Consider the following 20,338-nt stretch of genomic DNA (forward strand, 5'->3'; position numbering starts at 1 on the left):
AAACCATATGTTTCACAACAATGCTCAGTATAGGATGATACAAATGTTAACCAACAATCACGGAAGGGCTTGATTCTCCCCTGTCTTGCAGGTTGTATCCTCGTTACAACTTCACAACGTGGGTGTAAAACACTAGTAGTCTGATCTGATAGCATTTCACTTCACACTTACTTAGCACAGGTGTAAATAACAACACAAACTGCAAGGCGAAGGAGAGGTCAGGTCCAGATACCTCCCCTGTTCGTGTTTGAATCTTGAGGCTCTTGAACCTTGAGGCTCTTCTGAATGTCTCCATTGCTTGTTAAAGTTTTGTTTGACAAAACCAAAAGGAGGGGCAGTGGGGAAAAAACTAGGAGACCACAGAGTGAGAGCCTTCAGGATAAGATAATGTGTGTGAGAGAGAGAGCCACACATGATAGATTTCAGAGTAGCAGCCGTGTTAGTCTGTATCCGCAAAAATAACAGGAGTACTTGTGGCACCTTAGAGACTAACTAATAAATAACTAATAAATTTGTTAGTCTCTAAGGTGCCACAAGTACTCCTGTTATTTTTACATGATAGATGTTAGTCGTGTTAGTTAATCCACTACTTCAAAGCACTCATACTATGGTGATGAGGGTGTCTAAGAACCTATATAGACTTTAAAATAAAGTTAACGTTGTAAAGTCTAAGCACTCTACAATTAGGAAATGCTAGAATTAATGTTGCCTCTGCAACCTTAATATGCCCCTCTCGTGCGTATGTCTTACAATACTCTTTAATTACATGATCATAATCTATTTTTCCACAGCACTCTGGCCTCATTCAGTGCACAGGATGGATGGTGCTCCCTTAACGAGCAGCTATTCAATATTGTGTTTTATCCTAAATGGTCAGTGTGTGGCCCCGGGCCTTATTTGCTGCATACTATTCAAACCCTGCTCTGAAAATAGAAATATTAACTTCATAATGGGCTCTTCTATGGTGCTCATCATGGTAGTCTCCAAGTGCTTCATAAACAATGAATTTATCTTCAAACCACCCTTCTGAGGTGAGGTGGCATTATTATTTGTTTTACAGATGGGGAACTGAGGCACAGAGAGATTAAGGTCAAATGTGCCCATTAATTTTGGGTGCCCAATTTGTGATATCTATGACCTGATTTTTTTTCCCCTAGAGAGTTTAGCATTTTATAGCAATTTGTGTTAAGAGCACAGCTCTCATTGACTTAGGTAGGGCATTAAGAGCACAGAAGAGACAGCTTCCCTGCTTTCAGTTTTTGTGCTTAGCACTACAGCAGCCCATAGCAGATGGGGTGTGCAATTACATGAGAAAGTCTTAGTCAGCCCTTGTGGCCCCGGGCTGGAGCAGGCCCAGGGCAGATGGACTGTTTGGAGAATTTATCTGTCAATTTGTAACAACTTTCTACTGAGTATGGGTGAACTGCGATTTTGAGAGGCTTATAGCTTGGCTACGTGTGGCAGACTTTCATGGGGTTGTCAAAAAGCACATCCCTGACATCCGGGCAAGCTCCCTGCCATATTTCAAGACCCTGCTCCAAAGCCTGGGGGTGCTAGAGCTTCTCATCGAAACTGTTGTAAGAATTTTTTAACATGGATTAAACAGCCTGTTTTTCCCCTAACCTCATTCTGAAAAACTGCTGAATTGTTAATCAGTCTGAGGCATCCACCTGCCATGGAAAACGTCAGTCCAAATGGTTAAAGGTTGACAGTTATGAACAACTGAACACAGGGTTTTACAATAAAGTGTCAGGTAATCTGAGCTATAGGCCGCAGCACTAACAGCCCTGCCTCGAATAGAATAGAAAGTGGAGACCAAGCTCAGGAGCCAACTTAGACCTTATCCTTCTTTTTCCTCTTTCTTTGGATTCCTTGACTAAGAGCAGGGGGTGGGGTGGATGGCTGGGAGTGGTCAGTCTGTCTGTCTGCCTGGGGTGAACTTTGGTGAGTAGTTGACTATCTCCTTTAAAGCAAAGGATGTTTCACAGCATACAAACAGAGAAGTGAGATAAAACATAAAATACTCTTGCTAGAAAGTTGCAACATGACACTACTTTATTTCTTAGAATAACACACAAGAACCCAAAACAGAGAGAGAGAATGCACTCTGCTCCCCGAACAGAGAGGTACAACTCATCCCCCTTATACTTAGGGTTGTCAACCCCCCCCCAGATTGGCAGGGAGTCTCCCGGAATTGGCCTCAATCTCCTGGTGACTGTTAAAGGCAATCCAGGAGATTTTAATAGGCCAAAGTCCGGTTGGTGGCGCAGCGGGGCTAAGGCAGGCTCCCTACCTGCCCTGGGTCTGCGTGGCTCCTGGAAGTGACCAGCACGTCCCTCTGGCTCCTAGGCACAGGGACAGGGCAAGGGTGTTTGGGTTTGTGTGATTAGTCAGTTGGCAACCCTATTTACACTAGGCTGTCTGTCTGCAAACTGCTGAGGACACAAATTGCACACTTCCCTACAGAACTCCCTACCCTGCAAGCAGGACCAGACAACCCCTTAGGGCAGGGGTCTCAAACTCAATTTACATTAGGGCCAGTGCCAGTCCTCAAATCTTCCCAGCGGGCCAGTGTCACTCATGCTGCCCAGAACCTGCCCCCCAAAAAACTCCACCCCCCACCTGCCTAAGGCTCTGGGATGGAGTTTTGGTGTGGGAGGAGGTCTAGGGTAGGGGATTGGGGTGTAGGCTCTGGGAGGGAGTTTGGGTGCAGAATGGGTGAGAAGTTGGGCTCTGGGAGGGAGTTTGGGTGTGGGAGGGGGTCTGGGGTGCAGGCTCTGGGATGGAGTTTGGGGGCTGGGGGGTGTGTGGGGAGGGAGTGCAGGCTCTGGGAGGGAGTTTGGGGGCTGGGGTGTGTGGGGAGGGGCTGCAGGCTCTGGGAGGGAGTTTGGGGGCTGGGGTGTGTGGGGAGGGGCTGCAGGCTCTGGAAGGGAGTTTAGGGGCTGGGGGTGTGGGGTTGGGGTGCAGGCTCAGGGAGGGAGTTTGGGGGCGGGAGGGGGTGTGGGGACCGGGGGCAGGCTCTGGGAGGAGGTTTGGGGGCTGGGGGGTGTGGGGATGGGGTGCAGGCTCTGGGAGGGAGTTTGTGGGTGGGAGGGGGTATGTGGGGACGGGGTGGGGTGCAGTCTCTGGGAGGGGGGAGGGAGTGTGGCGCTTACCTGGGGCTCCAAGGCGGGGCGGGCCGGGGGGCCTCTGCGCACTTCTGCCCCCAGGCACCGTCCCCGCATGTCCCATTGGCCGCAGGGGCGCTCGGGGCGGGGGCAGCGCGTGGAGGCACAGCCCCGCCCCACCCTGCCCTGCCCCTGGGCCACAGGGAGGGGCCGGCAGCCACTGGAGCGAGCAGGCAGACGCCGCTCAGCTCTGCTGCGGTGCCAGGGCCCCTGAGGGGGGAGCACCCGGGGCCAGCAGGTGGGAGAGACCCGGACCCAAAACTGCTGGAGCCCCACTGGCCACATTGGGGAGGCTCGTGGGCTGCAGATGGCCCGCCGGTCAGGAGTTTGAGACCCCTGCCTTAGGGTTTAAAGTGACAGCTCATAATTTTAATGCAGTTTTCAATATACCATAATCATGACAACTACCAGCATCAGGAGCTGCCGAATCATTCAACAAGTGCTGTGTCCTTTGGATACAAGTGCTTCTCATTGTACTCCTGGGGGAATACTGTGCCCCACATATTTCTTTGTGTCCCTACAGAAAAATAACTTTCTGATGGGGAAGCAAAGGGAAGCCACAAGAGCGGTCATACGACCCTCCCCAGCAGTTTGTTTCGGGTGCCCAGGGCAGCCGGCAGAGAGGTAAATCACTGTGGGGCAGGAGGTGGGACTGGGGAAGACGCAGCTGGTGACTCCTACCATGTGATGGGCTCAGCTGCTAGTCCCAGCTGGTCTGAGGAGGACAGGACTTCTTCTTCCCCTACATGGCATCCTGGGGTGGGTCAGACTCACCCCCAGATTTCTCCCCCAACTGCAGGAAGCTCTGCAAACAACCCCCCAACTTCCTGCAACCATTGCTCCTCAGCTTCAGAGGGAGGGATCCCTGTACAGGGAGCTGCTCCCACATCCGCCCAACCCGCAGGCATCCAGACCCCATCATATCGAGACCCTTCACTGAGCCTCAAGAATTTTGCAAAAATTTTAATTTTTGGGTGTAGAATGCCCTCAGGAGTATCAGTGACACCCGCTGCAGAGTGCAAGTGACTAGTAGTGAGTGTTCAAAGTCCAATTCACTCTGTAATCTGTGCCCCTGGAAAATAGTTTTTTTTTTTTCTGCAGAGGCGAGCAGAATTAGTGGAGTTCCTCTGCATTGGAGTGAGTCAGAAGAGATGCAGAGGGAATTCCAATATATGTAATCACCAAAGCTGTGCCAATTCTTCACCATCTTCATTTGTTTGAATGTTGTATCCACATTCTTGAGATTTTTCTGTTTATGTCATTTAGATTATAAAGGCTTTGTGTTTGTTTAGCACAAGGGCCTCTAATCCTGATTGGGGCCTTTGAGTACTACCATAATATAAATATTTACTGCTAATAATTCATGGTCCAGGAGTGTGTGATAATGAAAAATGTAAGTTAATGGCCAGTTAAAACTTGCCTGCAGTTATCTAAAATAGTACGGTACCAAAATGGCAATTGGTTAGGAAAAAGCTTGTACATCCTGACCTTCATTAATCAAGTTTAGAGACCTGAAAAAACATTTCAGTCCTTGCATGTACTGATCAGGCTCTTCGAATTAGCAAAATCACTATAGACTGCTTCATACAGCATAAGATCTCCCAGGCAAGGGCTGTGTGTGTGTTCTGTAAGGCCTGGTCTACACTAGGAGTTTATGTCGAATTTAGCGCCGTTACATCGAATTAACTCTGCACCCGTCCACACCACGAAGCTATTTAGTTCGACATAGAGCTCTCTTAAATTCGACTTCTGTACTCCTCCCCAACGAGGGGAGTAGCGCTAAATTCGACATGGCCATGTCGAATTAGGCTAGGTGTGGATGGAAATCGACGGTAATAGCTCCGGGAGCTATCCCACAGTGCACCACTCTGTTGACACTCTGGACAGCAGTCCGAGCTCGGATGCTCTGACCAGCCACACAGGAAAAGCCCCGGGAAAATTTGAATTCTTTTTCCTGTCTGGGCAGTTTGAATCTCATTTCCTATTTGGACAGCGTGGCGAGCTCAGCAGCACTGGCAACGATGCAGAGCTCTCCAGCAGAGATGGCCGTGCAATCTCAGAATAGAAAGAGGGCCCCAGCATGGACTGATCGGGAAGTGTTGGATCTGATCGCTGTGTGGGGCGATGAGTCCGTGCTTTCCGAGCTGCGCTCCAAAAGACGGAATGCAAAGATCTATGAGAAGATCTCTAAAGCCATGGCAGAGAGTGGATACAGCCGGGATGCAACGCAGTGCCGCGTGAAAATCAAGGAGCTGAGACAAGGCTACCAGAAGACCAAAGAGGCAAACGGACGCTCCGGATCCCAGCCCCACACATCCCGTTTCTACGAGGCACTGCATTCCATCCTAGGTGCGGCCGCCACCACTACCCCACCACTGACCGTGGACTCTGAGGATGGGATATTGTCGACGGCCGCTTCCTCGGACATGTTAGCGGACGGGGAAGATGAGGAAGAAGATGAGGAGGACGAGGCAGTCGACAGCGCTTACAAGGCTGATTTCCCCGACAGCCAGGATCTCTTCATCACCCTTACAGAGATCCCCTACCAACCGTCCCCAGCCGTTAACCCGGACACGGAATCAGGGGAAGGATCAGTCAGTAAGTGTTTAAAACATCTAAACATTTATTTTTTACAGAACAGGAATATTAACAATATTAACAATGGGTTTTGCATGATTACTTTGCCCTAGGCGCTTAACGGTTCAGTCCCTGGCAGTGCAACTACAAAAAAAAATCTAACAATGTCCGGTTTAGCATGATTGTTCTGCCCAAGCCGCTCTACTGTTTAGTCCCTGCCAGTGCAGCTACAGTAAAATCCTGTCTATATGTCCGGGGATAGAGCAGTAATCCTCCATGGACATCTCCACGAAGCTCTCCTGGAGGTAATTGGAAAGCCTTTGCATCAGGTTCCTGGGGAGAGCGGCCTTATTGGGTCCTCCGTAGTAGCAAACATTTCCGCGCCAGGAGACAAGCAAGTACTCCGGGATCATTGCCCTGCAGAGCATGGCGGCATACGGCCCTGGTCTTTGCAGGCTTTCCCGAAGCATCCTTTCTTTTTCCGTCTCTGAAATCCTCATCAGAGTGATGTCGCTCATGGTGACCTGCTTTGAATTAGGTAGGGGAATGTTAGTATTGGGACTGCTTGCCTGTTCCTTTACAGAACTGTAACCGGCGGTTTACAGCCACGCGGTGGAGGCGGGAGAGGGGCAGCATACAGGGATCTTTCCCTGGGACAGCCGCGAGGGGGTGGGACAGGGGCAGAGTTCATGCTTGCCGGATTGCTGGCAGCAGGGACTGGCATTGCTTTCAATGTGAAAGGAGGCCAGTGCTACTATTAAAGTTTTAAGCAGCCACAAGTCTACGGCTTACCATGTCGGCCTGCTACACAAATTCCGGTGTCCTGCCCCGCTTCTCTGATCTGCACTGCAAGACCCCAGGCACTGAATGCGAAGGCCGAAAATTCGACCTTGTCCTGAGTGCGCATGTGATAGGTGCTGTGCATGGTCTTGTTCACAGAGGAAGACTATGTTCTTTGTTCACAACGAAATTTATCTTTCTGAGGAATTCACTCCCTTTTTCCCATTCCCACAGCTGCGACTGTCTCCCAACCCAGCCTGGCATCACACTCCCAGAGGCTAGCGCACATTAGGCGGAGGAAGAAGAAGACGCGAGAGGACATGTTCTCGGAACTTATGGGCTGCTCCCGAGCCCAGGCAGCCCAGCAGACCCAGTGGAGGGAGAACTTGTCCCAAATGCACCGATCACACATGGAACGGGAGGAGAGGTGGCGGCAGGAAGACCAGCAGGCGACTCAAACGCTGCTTGGACTAATGAGGGAGCAAACGGACACGCTCTGGCGCCTTGTGGATGTTCTGCAGGACCGGTGGCAGGAGGACAGAGCCCCGCTGCAGTCTATCATTAACCGCACTCCCCCGCCACCAAGTCCCATACCCCCCTCGCCCAAAGTCCAAAGAAGGAGGGGCGGCAGAGTCCGTGAAAACTCTCACTCCACCCCTGCAGACTGCTCTACTACTAGAAGGCTCTCATTCCCCAAAATTTGACAAGTCCTTTCCTTCCCGCCTCACCCAAGCCCCCGTCCAAGTTTCACCCCCCAGTTTCATGTGTAGTTGCTAATAAAAAATACGTTTCTGTTAACTACTGTTTCCATCATGTTCTTTTAGAGGAGAGTCTGTCTGAAGGGGGGAAGGGGGTTGGTAATTGGACAGGACAGTCACCTTTACCAGGGTACAGAGGCGGGGGCAGGTTCAGCAGCAGGGCACACACACATTGCAGTCACTAGTTACCCTGGTCAGTCTGGGAGGTGGTTTTAGTGTTCTGTGGTGGGTGGGGGGTGCTCTCTGACTTTGTGGCGGGGGAGGGCAGTTACTGATCTTATGCAGCGGTCCTTATCCTGGATCACAGAGCCACGCAGCAGGGGATCTGTAACCGTCCTCCCCCTGCCACAAAGTCACATAGCCCCCCCACACACAGAGTCCCGAACAGGAGGGGTGGCAGGCTCCGTTGAAACCACCAGTCCACCACTGCGGAGCCTGTCATTCCTGGAGTTTAGAAGCGTCATTTGCATCACTACACTACACCCGCTCCCCACCACAGTCTGTGTCCCAGTTTCAACACTTTCCCACAAAAACAGTAATAAAGAAAACGGTGTTCATTAACAAAATTCAAGTGATTTTATTTTTAAACGTGGGTTGTAAGGGGGGGAACGGGGTATGTAACTGGAGAGGATACTGAACATTTAGTGGGTAAAGAAACGGGGGCAGGTTCAGCTTCTCTGTACCCAAACTGAAAAGTCACAGGTTACCCTGCTCACTCAGGAACCTAGCTTTCAAAGCCTCCCGGATGCACAGCGCGTCCCGCTGGGCTCTTCTAATCGCCCAGCTGTCTGGCTGGGCGTAATCAGCAGCCAGGCTATTTGCCTCAACCTCCCACCCCGCCATAAAGGTCTCCCCCTTGCTCTCACAGATTGTGGAGCACACAGCAAGCTGCAATAACAATGGGGATATTGGTTTCGCTGAGATCACAGCGAGTCAGTAAGCTTCTCCATCTCCCCTTGAGACGGCCAAAAGCACACTCCACCACCATTCTGCACTTGCTCAGCCGGTAGTTGAAGAGTTCTTTTTCAGTGTCCAGGGTGCCAGTATAGGGCTTCATGAGCCAGGGCATTAGCGGGTAGGCTGGGTCCCCGAGGATGACTATAGGCATCTCCACATCCCCAAGAGTTATTTTGTGGGCCGGGAAGTAAATACCTTCCTGCAGCCGTCTAAACAGACCAGAGTTCCTGAAAACACAAGCGTCATGAACCTTGCCCGGCCATCCGACGTTGATGTTGGTAAAACGTCCCCTATGGTCCACCAGTGCTTGCAGCACCATTGAAAAGTAGCCCTTTCGGTTGATGTACTGGCTGGCCTGGTGGTCCGGTCCCAGGATAGGGATGTGAGTTCCATCTATAGCCCCAACGCAGTTTGGGAATCCCATCTCGGCGAAGCCATCTATGATGACCTGCGCGTTTCCCAGGGTCACTACCTTTGAGAGCAGTACCTCAACGATTGCGTTGGCTACTTGCATCACAACAACCCCCACGGTAGATTTGCCCACGCCAAAGTGGTTCGCGACTGACCGGTAGCTGTCTGGCGTTGCAAGCTTCCAGAGGGCTATGGCCACTCGCTTCTGGACAGTCAGGGCTGCTCGCATCCGGGTGTCATTGCGCTTCAGGGCAGGGGACAGCAACTCACAAAGTTCCAGGAAAGTCCCCTTCCGCATGCGAAAGTTTCGCAGCCACTGTGATTCATCCCAGACCTGCAGCACTATGCGGTCCCACCAGTCCATGCTTGTTTCCCGGGCCCAGAATCGCCGTTCCACAACATCCACATGACCCATTGCCACCGTGATGTCCTCGGCGCTGGGTCCCATGCTTTCTGACAGGTCTGTGCTACTCTCAGACTTCAGGTCCTCACCGCGGTGCCGTAGCCTCCTCGCCTGATTTCTCTACATCTGCCTCTGGGAAAGGTGGATGATAAGCTGCGAGGTGTTGACAACGGCCACAACTGCAGCGATGGTCGCAGCGGGCTCCATGCTTGCAGTGCTGTGGCGTCCGCGCTGTCACTGACCAGAAAAGTGCGCGAACTGATTTCCCGCCGGCGCTTTCAGGGAGGGAGGGCGGTAGTGACGGACAGATGACGACAGTTACCCAAAAGCACCCTCGACACATTTTTTTACCCAGAAGGCATTGGCGGCTCGACCCAGAATTCCAATGAGCAGTGGGGACTGCGGGAACTGTGGGATAGCTGCCCACAGTGCACCGCTTCCTATGTCGACGCTTTCCCCGTTAGTGTGGACTCAAAGTCGAATTACTGTCCTTAGTGTGGACACACACGTTCGACTTTGCAATATCGATTCCACATATTCGATTTAAGTAAAATCGAACTACTCTCGTAGTGTAGACATACCCTAAAGCACCCAGTACTATTAGGTTAAAACTTATTTTAGAAAAAACAACAAGAAGCCCTTAACTGTGTTTCTGATTCACCTGAGATTACTAAAAATTAGAGAATTTCATTTAATTTACACGTGGCAGCTTGGATGATGAAAATGGGCACAACAATTTCACTTCCAGGTTCTCATGTGCTAGCACAGGGGTCAGCAACCTTTCAGAAGTGGTGTGCCGAGTCTTCATTTATTCACTCTAATTTAAGGTTTCGCGTGCCGGTAATACATTTTAACGTTTTTAGAAGGTCTCTTTCTATAAGTCTATAATACACTGGTCTACAATTTTTGAGAAGTCGTCTGCTTCAGAGATAAAATGTGCTATTTATTATGTATTTTGATGTGCTGAATTCAAATATGACAATTAAAACAACTGATTGGCTACTGTTTCTAAGATATTTAAGTTTTTACATTTTATGTCTATGTATATTGTGTAGATAGAGTTTTAATCATAAATTGTAAACCTAGGTCTTTTCATGTGTTTATGGTTGCTTTACATGATAATATTTCACCTGTCCTGTTTATGTAACATTTTAAAAATCACCAAAAGGGTTATGTAAATAAAATTTATTATGAAACAAAAGGCAAAAAACTATTCTGTACATAGTTTAGTCCTATTCAGTGTCTACTCGGCGCTTCTTGGCTTGTCTCTTGTATTCATTAAATGGAGCATCTCTTGTCACTGTCCAGCAATAGTCTGCAAGCATTGATGGGCTCCATTTGCCCTGATAGCGTTTCTCCATTGTTGCAATATCCTGGTGAAATCGCTCGCCGTGCTCGTCGCTCACTGCTCCGCAGTTCGGTGGAAAAAAATCTAGATGAGAGTGCAAAAAATGTATCTTTAGTGACATGTTGCAACCAAGGCTTTTGTATGCCTTGAGGAGGTTTTCCACCAACAACCTGTAGTTGTCTGCCTTGTTGTTTCCGAGAAAATTTATTGCAACTAACTGGAAGGCTTTCCATGCTGTCTTTTCCTTGCCACGCAGTGCACGGTCAAATGCATCATCTCGAAGAAGTTCACGAATCTGAGGACCAACAAAGACACCTTCCTTTATCTTAGCTTCACTTAACCTTGGAAATTTTCCATGGAGGTACTTGAAAGCTGCTTGTGTTTTGTCAATGGCCTTGACAAAGTTCTTCATCAGACCCAGCTTGATGTGTAAGGGTGGTAACAAAATCTTCCTTGATTCAACAAGTGGTGGATGCTGAACACTTTTCCTCCCAGGCTCCAATGACTGTCGGAGTGGCCAATCTTTCTTTATGTAGTGGGAATCTCTTGCACGACTATCCCATTCACAGAGAAAACAGCAGTACTTTGTGTATCTAGTCTGCAGACCAAGCAAGAGAGCAACAACCTTCAAATCGCCACAAAGCTGCCACTGATGTTGGTCATAGTTTATGCACCTCAAAAGTTGTTTCATGTTGTCATAGGTTTCCTTCATATGGACTGCATGACCAACTGGAATTGATGGCAAAACATTGCCATTGTGCAGTAAAACAGCTTTAAGACTCGTCTTCGATGAATCAATGAACAGTCTCCACTCATCTGGATCGTGAACGATGTTGAGGGCTGCCATCACACCATCGATGTTGTTGCAGGCTACAAGATCACCTTCCATGAAGAAGAATGGGACAAGATCCTTTTGACGGTCACGGAACATGGAAACCCTAACATCACCTGCCAGGAGATTCCACTGCTGTTGTCTGGAGCCCAACAGCTCTGCCTTACTCTTGGTTACTTCCAAATCCCTGACAAGGTCATTCAGTTCACCTTGTGTTATGAGGTGTGGTTCAGAGGAGGAGGATGGGAGAAAATGTGGGTCCTGTGACATTGATGGTTCAGGACCAGAAGTTTCATCCTCTTCCTCAAGTGAGAATGATTCTGGTGCATCAGGAACGGGCAGTCCTTCTCCGTGGGGTACTAGGCGTATAGCTGATGGAATGTTTGGATAATGCACAGTCCACTTTTTCTTCTTTGACACACCTTTCCCAACTGGAGGCACCATGCAGAAGTAACAATTGCTGGTATGATCTGTTGGCTCTCTCCAAATCATTGGCACTGCAAAAGGCATAGATTTCCTTTTCCTGTTCAACCACTGGCAAAGATTTGTTGCACAAGTGTTGCAGCATATGTGTGGGGCCCACCTCTTGTCCTTATCTCCAATTTTGCAGCCAAAATAAAGGTGATAGGCTTTCTTAACCATAGTGGTTATACTGCGCTTTTGTGATGCAAAAGTCACTTCACCACAAACATAGCAGAAGTTATCTGCACTGTTCACACAAGTATGAGGCATCTCTGATCACATTGGCTAAACAGAAATGTGTCCCTTTGCAAACTCAAACACTGACAAATAAGAGAGCACGACACTGTATGATTTCTAGAGCTGATCTAGGGCAATTTGTTCAGCAGAGTGATGTAAGCTTCGTTATGATTGCATCATCCATGACTTCTAGGAATAACATGATGCAATTCATATCACGTATGATGCAATACCAGCTTCAGATTGCATCATTCATTGTTTTGCCTAAAAAGCAAGTACTGTCCAAACCCAGTCATAGATTTATTCATAGATCCAGTCAAAGATGTATTTTAGTCATTTCTGGTTTAAATTGAGATCCCTTCCCTTTATAACTCACTTATCCTCCGCCATTCCCAAGTCAAGGGTCGTATATACTGACCCAATAGCATATCTTGAAAACTAGAGCCAATCAACAATTTTAAGCATCATTTTCGTTCTCAGTGACCCAGAATTAGTAAAGTTTGACTACATTTATTTCAGAAGCATTTTGGCTGTAGAGCAGTGATATTTAACTAAACTATTGTTGTATGTAAAGTAAATAAGGTTTTTAAAATGTTTAAGAAGCTTCATTTAAAATTAAATTAAAATGCAGAGCCCCCCGGACTGGTGGCCAGTACCCGGGCAGTGTGAGTGACACTGAAAATCAGCTCGCATGCTGCCTTCGGCACGCGTGCCATAGGTTGCCTACCCCTGTACTAGCATGACTCTTCAGTATGCTGGGCCCCGATCTTGCAAAGGACTCTGCAGGTGCAGCAGTGGCAGTGCCCCCACATCTGGTCCTTTGCAGGATTGGGAGCTCTGGTTGCAAACTTTAGGGGGATGTTTAAAAATATCTTTTCCTCCTTAAATTGTGAAAAATATTTCTGTTGTTCAGTTGTGGAAATAAACTGCATTTTGATGACAGTTTCCTTTAATCTAGCGTCCATGTACTTGTTCAGAGCCTCAAAGCTTAGATTGGATGATCTCCTTGTCCACTATAGAGAGCTTATAAAGAAGAGACATCTTGTCAGCTTTTTAGTAAATAGCATTCCTAGTTACTACCTAGTTCTCCAGAGGAAATAACAATAAAATGCCTTTCTGCTTTACAAAGGAACGTCTTGTCTAACTCTCTTTCTTTCTGTCCTCCAGACTTCGTTTTATGGCCGATTCAGACACTTCTTGGACATCGTTGACCCCCGCACTCTCTTTGTTACAGAGGTAATGTATTTACATTGTTTAATCTCTGAGATACTGCTTATTTGATAGATTTGGTTTAAAAGAGAGAAGGAGAGAGAAATGCTTAAGTGCAAGAGAGTCCACTGATCTAACATTAGCATTGTTTTGAGGGTCCAATTCTGTCACGTGCAAAGGATGCTCAGTTCCTTTTGACTTCACTGAGAGTTGAAGATGCTTTCTGCCATTCAGGATGAGGCTGTAATTGCACAAAAACCATGAAATTCAGAGCCAATTTCCTTTGTCCTTTCAGTTAAAGTAGAAGAGCTCACAATAAACATCCCCAAGACCTCCCAGAGATTCTTTAGCAAAAAGGGAAGACCAGACTTGATATTCCTTGTATTTCTAAGTGGAACAACTCCCCCAAACAAACTAACAAAAAACCTTTTCAAGCCTTTACACATCAGAGGAGCTGTAAAGGGCACAAGTCCAAATTAAAAAAATAATAAAATAAAATCTGTTAGAGGTCATTTTTAAGGTTGCTGTGGAAACCTAAAAGTGTGTCTGTACTCTGAGAAGTGACTCTTGAACAAATGGCACTATGAAGTTCCTTGTTGATCATCTCTGTGTCTTCAGATGACACTTATTTAGTTTACAGGTAAAAACCTTTTTCTATTTTCTAACTGACAGTCCCACAAATTCATCCAGGATCTGAAAGTCAACCTGGGTCTTTCCTAGCTTGTGCAGTGTCACCTGAAATAAAGATTCTGCAGTTGGAGGTTAGTTAACAATTCTACTGATGCAGCAAGAGCCAGAATAGAAATAGCTCACTCCCCACTGTACAGCAGTGTTTGGCTTGTGATGCTCACCGGAGTCATAAAATGTCGTAAAAAGATATTATGCTGTTAAAGTTAGAAGATAGAATTCTGATGCCTGGTCTACACTGGAGGGGTGGGAGGAGGGGGGAGAGAGATCAATCTAAGTTACGCAACTTCAGCTACGTGAGTAACATAGCTGAAGTCGACATACTTGGATAGAGTTACCGTGGTGTCTTCACGGTGAGTCAACTGCTGCCGCTCCCCCGTCGACTCCGCCTGCGCCTCTCGCAGTGGTGGAGTACAGGAGTTGACGGGAGAGCGCTTGGAGATTGATTTATCGTGTCTAGACTAGACGCGATAAATCGACCCCCGCTGGATCAATCGCTGCCCGCCGATCCGGCGGGTAGAGTAGACATACCCTGAGTAAGCACAGGGCAGCAAGCACATCTTCTGAGTAAGAAGTTGGCATTTTTACATAGTGACTTTCCTGGTTATAAAACCACTCTAATTTTACCTGATTTATGTGCATTACATTTTTCATTGAGATTGACATTAAAATTTTTTTGCATTTAATATTTAATAGAATTATTGACCTTAAAGATTATTTTCCCCAAAAGATATATTTCAGTTGGTGGATCTTAAACAATGCTGCATACTCCTGTCTAGGGATGACACGATAGAAAATTCACACTTTTTGTGTGGCAAATGCAGCCATGGATGTAAATTGAATTTCAGTGCATTACGCAGAGCACTGGCAGCTGAACTGTCCGTTAAAGTCAGTGGCAGTCTGGATCCAGTTCTTTGCACACCATGCTGAAAACGTGCCCAGCAGCGCTTTAAATGTCTGACTTTTTTTTCCAGAATCGATCAGTTTCATTCAAAGACATAAAGCTATTGGATAGATCACCTGAGTTCTCTTTAGATTCCTGTCCAAGAGAACCGCAGAGAATAAAACTGCTGTTCTCATGCCATAAAATCGAAGTTTATAGCTTCACTTATAAAAACACAAGTTTGGATGAAATATGAAATCCAATTTTCAAAAGGCAGTGTCCTTGATGTGGAACACAGTCTGAAGAAATAACCTACTAGCAAGAGAGAGGCTTACAGTCTCATGAGGATGCCTGTGAGCCATCAAACTGGCAAGATAAAGCAGGTTGAAAGAGATGCTGTTACTTGTGAATTCAATGGCTTTCACTAACACTTAAATTGGTATATAAAGAGAACATGACCATGCATGTGGAAATAGAAAAATTACTACAAATTAAGGCTTGATGCTGTTGTTATTTAACATTAAATTCACTGTTGATAAATGTGAAGTAATGCATACTGGGGGGAAATAAATTTCCACTGTGCATTACTGTGTATTCTCTGCAACACTCAAATTGGGAGTGACTTGATTGAACTAAACGGAGTGACACAAACATGAATCCATTTTTGATGAGATCAGAACTGGGCCCAAGAGGTGCAGCAAAAAAGTTTTCTTTTTTCAACTGTACAGAGAAATTTCATAGTTTAATTTCCTTTATGTTATCAACCTTATGCAGAAGTTCTTAGTAGGAACTTTTTTCTTTGTTAATGGGGGTGTGAGAAAACAAAGACTCTCAGTAGAAACCCACCCTGTCCTCCCCATCATTAAGGTTTCCTCCTACCTCCTCAGGATTAGAGATGGGCTTGAACCGTGAAGCAGCAAAGCTCTCTTTTAAAGCATTAACTGTTATAAATCTGGGTAGTCTTCTTATCTATAGAAATATCCAATCCCCCTTTGAATCAGTCTAAGTTCTTGGCCTCACTGACATCCTGTGGCAGTGAGTTCCACTGTGTAAATATGCTCTATCTGAAAAAAATATGTTATTTTATCATTTGTGAGTTTATTGCCTAGCATTTTTTTGAATGTCCCTTTGTTCTTGTGTCATGAGACTGTGGAAGCAGAATCTGTGCTACCTTCTTAAGACCCTTCATTATTTTGTATATTTTATTGAGTCTTCTGTTGTTCTTCTCTTTTCTAAGATAATCCATCCCAATCTATTTTTAAAATCTTCATTTGAGAGCTTTTCCATGCCTCTAATAATTCTCATTACATATTTCTGAAACCCCTCTAATTCTGCAATGTCCTTTTTTGAGATATGGTGAGCAATACTGCACACAGTGTGAAAGTGCATCACTGATTTATATAATGGCATTAGAATAGTCTCTGTATTATTCTCCATCCCATTCCTTATCCATCCTAACATCTTTCTGGCTTTTTTTGACTGCAGCTGTGCATTGAGCAGAGGTCATCACTGACCTGTACATAACGACACCTAAGTCCTTTTCCAACGCGGAGACTATTAATTTAGAATCCTGGAAGGTGTATGAGGAGCTCAGATTTTTCCTTCCAATGTGATTACTTTTCATGTGTCAAGATTGAATTTCATTTGCCATCTTGTTGCCTAGTCACCTGGCTTGGTGAAGGCCCTTTGAAGTTTCTTAGGGCATGTTTACGGGTACCACGCTGCAGCGTCGCAGTTTGTCTGGTGAAGATGCTCTATGCCGACAGGAGAGAGCTCTCCTGTTGACTTAGCGCTGGGCACATGAGCACGTATATCGGTGTAACTTATGTTGCTCAGGGGGGTGGTTTATTCATACCCCTGAGCGACGTAAGTTATGCCAACATAGGCTGTAGTGTAGACATAGCCTTAGTCTTCTCTGTACTTGACTAACATAGTAGTTGTGTCAGCTACAAAGTTTTTTTTTTCCCCTTGCTACTCTCCCCTTTTTTCCAAATTGTTTATAAATCTATTGAACATTGGACCTAATATGGAACCATTAACCTTCCGCCCTCCCACCCCCCGCCACCCGGGTGGCGGGGTTGCTAATCTTTTTTCATGATTAAAATTAACCATTCATTCCTTCTCTTTGTTTTCTGTTGTCTAGCCAGCTTTGCTCCATGATAAACTTGACCCATCCCACCCCACCCCATGATTACTTACCTTCTTTAGTAGACTCTTATGAGGGACCTTGTCAAAGGCCTTTAGGAACTTTAAATAAATTATGTCAACTGGTTCTTCTTTATCCACTACATTACTGACACCTTCAAAGAATTCCAATAAGTTAATGAGACATTATTTCCCTCTGTAGAAACCATGCTAGTTAAACCTTATCATATCATGATGATCTCTCTGGGATAGTTTAGCAGATTCCCAGAAAGTGAAACTGATCATCTCTCTCGTTTTGTGGATGGAATTACTGGAGTATACTGACGCTCCCATGAACCCTCTGCAGCACATCATAGAGCAACATTAACTCTTTTCTCTTGGTTAATCTCTTTCTCAGTAAAACAGATATTAATATCTAGGATCACGTAAAGAACCCCGAAGCATGTACAATCTGCTTTGTTTGTCTACGCAGTTGCTGCACTATTGGTGTCTGACTCACTGCTCTGAAATATTTAGAGTGTAAATATAAAAAGCCATTCTGTTCTGTTTTATACTCTAAATGGGGAATGAAATCTAGAAATGGCTGGAAAAGTAAAAGATAGAACACAGCCATATGTAGAAAGCCCTTTCCTGCTGACAGATGGCTACATCTTTCGGGCCTGGAGTTCTTCTCAAGGAACAAAAGGATTGTTGTTTGTCTTGGAGGAGCCCAGTATCAGAGGAAAGAAATGGACAAATGAGCTTTCTAATGAGAACGGCGAAGATTATTATTAATTCCACAGCAGTTTCAGATGGATATTTTCCATTTCCTTTTCTAAATTGTATCGTATTGCTAGGCAGTTGCAGCATTCCCTCCCAGAGGTGGCTGTATTTTCATGTTCAGCAAAGTGATTCCTCTGCATGGGAAAGCCAAATAGAATTTGCTTCATGGATGAGCTTGACCTATAGTTTTGTATAGTCCATTGGTAAAGTTTATGAAGAGTTTGGGGCTTTGTTAGAATGAAAGGTGCTATGAAGATGATTATTGCAGCGTTGACACTTATGCATTACAAAATTATGAGATTAAAATTGACTCTGCTGATGTAGGTTCTTAATATTTATTGAGTGCCTTGCATTTTTGAGGGCCTCAAATATTAACTCATCCTCACCGTGAGGTAGGTAATCGGTATTACGTTATGATATAATTACATTTAAAATGAGTAAACTGTGATGGAAAGCAAGTGGCAGAGCTGGGATTAGAACTCAGGATTTCCACACTCTGCATGTCTCTGTTCAAGTCCACTAGGCCATGCTGCCTTGTGGTGATCTAACCAAAATCTACTAATTTTACATACTTTTAATGCATCTGTCACACTGACATCTAGGCTTCAGCCCTTAGTTAACATTGCACATAAGCCTTAAAGACAAAGGAATTCTTATGTACTAATCCATGTGACTTCTGACTTTCTGACAAAATAATTTTCCCGGCAACAAATTTCAAACTTTCCTAATAAGCAGAAAACATTGCACTGCTGAGGTCAGGCCCAGCTATTCTTGTAGTTGAGACTATGCGAAACCTCTTGGTGGGCGACATGCCTATTTTCTGAAAAGTGTGAGATTAAAATGATTGGAATAATACTTTAAATTGCTATGTAATTAAGCCCCATCAGAGGAAGCAATGGGGATCGGCAGATATTTTTATAAGCCTAATTTATTCCATGTGACATTTACCTAGACAGACTGTTAACACACTGCAGGAGAGGCCCTTCATTTAAGAAAGCTTATAATAAAGCAAAAGTTAAATAAGAATTAAGAGTCAAGTTGCATTCAGAAGGACCATGTTTTATCTGTCTTCCCTTATGCTCTATCTGAATAAAGAAGTTCTGTCTCTCCCTACATCAGTATTAAGGGCTCAACCCTGCATGATTCTGAGCATCCTCAGCCCCCATACTTAGTCCAAAGTGGGATCGTGATCACATATATGAACGATACCTTCTTACTCAGCAGATCTGCTGTCTGTGATTATTCACTGTCACGTCTGCTGGTTTTACGCTGACAAAAAGTTTCTTGTTCCTGTTATCTCTCACTGGAGATTGAATACAGTAGAGTAGGCTGGATTCTAGTCTGCCCTGCGTATCATCAGCAGAATCGTCAGTTATAATAATTTCTGTTTTTTATCAGTGATTGCATAAGTGGCAGAAAGAGGATCTGGAAATCCAGCTCTGCTAGGTTGAGTTTGTGGTGCTGTCAGCTAGAAGAACCACCTTTTTGTACTCTTAGCAGATCAGATCTGAACCCTGCTGTGCAGTGTGTCAGCACAGGACACATGCTCCACTTCAGATCAGGGATTGTGCTGTTGAAGTGGGATGTAAGTGGTGCCTGCTGCTTGTGCTGGTTCTCTGCACAGAGGTGAAATTCACCGACTCTTCATTAGAAATGCTGCAGCGGCACAGTTCCAGTTGCGCCACTGAAGCGCTTCAGTGTAGACGCTCACTACTGCGATGGGAGGGGTTCTCCTGTTGCTGTAGTTATGATTTGCCTTTCTGAGAGGCAGTAGCTAGGTCAACGGAGGAATTCTTCAGTCAATCTAACTCTGGCTACAATGATTGGCTTAACTACGTCACTCAGGGCTAGAGTTTGCCCACCCCGTGGGCTGTAGTTTGCCCACCCCTGATTTATATATGGACTGTAGTTGCAATTTAAATATGCCTGCATGGTTTTCTGGAGGGGAACGCATACTGGGCAGCACCTTACTACAGTGTCCTCTTTCTATATCCTTGGATGGATAAATAAGGGAATCTTGAGTAGGAGTAGAGAGGTTATTTTACCTCTGTATTTGGCACTGGTGCCATTGCTGCTGGAACAATGTTTCCAGTTCTGGTGCCCACAATTTAAGAAGAATGTTGATAAATTGGAGAGGGTTGAGAGAAGAGTCACGAGACTGATTAAAGGATTAGAAACACGCCTGATCGTGATAGAGTCAAGGAGCTCAATCGATTTAGTTTAACAAAGAGAAGGTTAAGGGACGACTTGATCACAGTCTATAAGTACCTACATAGGGAACAAATATTTAATAATGGGCTTTTCAGTCTAGCAGAGAAAGATAAAAAATGCTCCACTAGCTGGAAGTTGAAGCTCAACAAATTTGGACTGGAAATAAAGCGTGCATTTTTAACAGTGAGGGTAATTAACCATTGGAACAATTTACCAAGGATTGTGGTGGATTCTCCATCACTGACGATTTTTAAATCAAGATTGGATGTGTCTCACGCTAAAAGATCTGCTCTAGGAATTATTTGGGGGAAGTTCTCTGGCCTGGGCCCCTGACCACCTTCAAAAATCCCATGATAAATTCTGCTGTCAGTTACACCCGTGTAAATCTGGAGTTGCTCCACTGACCCATAAGTGCCTTCCAAAGGCATTTTTAAAAGACTGACTTCAAAAGAAGACATTCTTAGTCATGATCCATCGCTCTTCACTAGGGCAGGAGAACCCTCCGCATC

At 45.7% G+C, this 20,338-nt stretch overlaps 1 protein-coding gene across 1 annotated transcript in view; it reads left to right on the forward strand.

The window, feature by feature from the left end:
* Positions 1-20,338, forward strand: part of SFXN5 (sideroflexin 5) — a 181,564-nt gene that overhangs the window by 12,057 nt on the left and 149,169 nt on the right. Inside the window, exon 2 of the mRNA XM_065404998.1 lies at positions 13,100-13,168. Within this exon, the coding sequence (XP_065261070.1) occupies positions 13,100-13,168 (69 nt within the window). The remainder of the gene's footprint in view (positions 1-13,099; positions 13,169-20,338) is intronic.

The sequence above is a fragment of the Emys orbicularis genome, chromosome 5, assembly GCF_028017835.1.
Source record: "Emys orbicularis isolate rEmyOrb1 chromosome 5, rEmyOrb1.hap1, whole genome shotgun sequence".
Taxonomy (NCBI): domain Eukaryota; kingdom Metazoa; phylum Chordata; order Testudines; family Emydidae; genus Emys; species Emys orbicularis.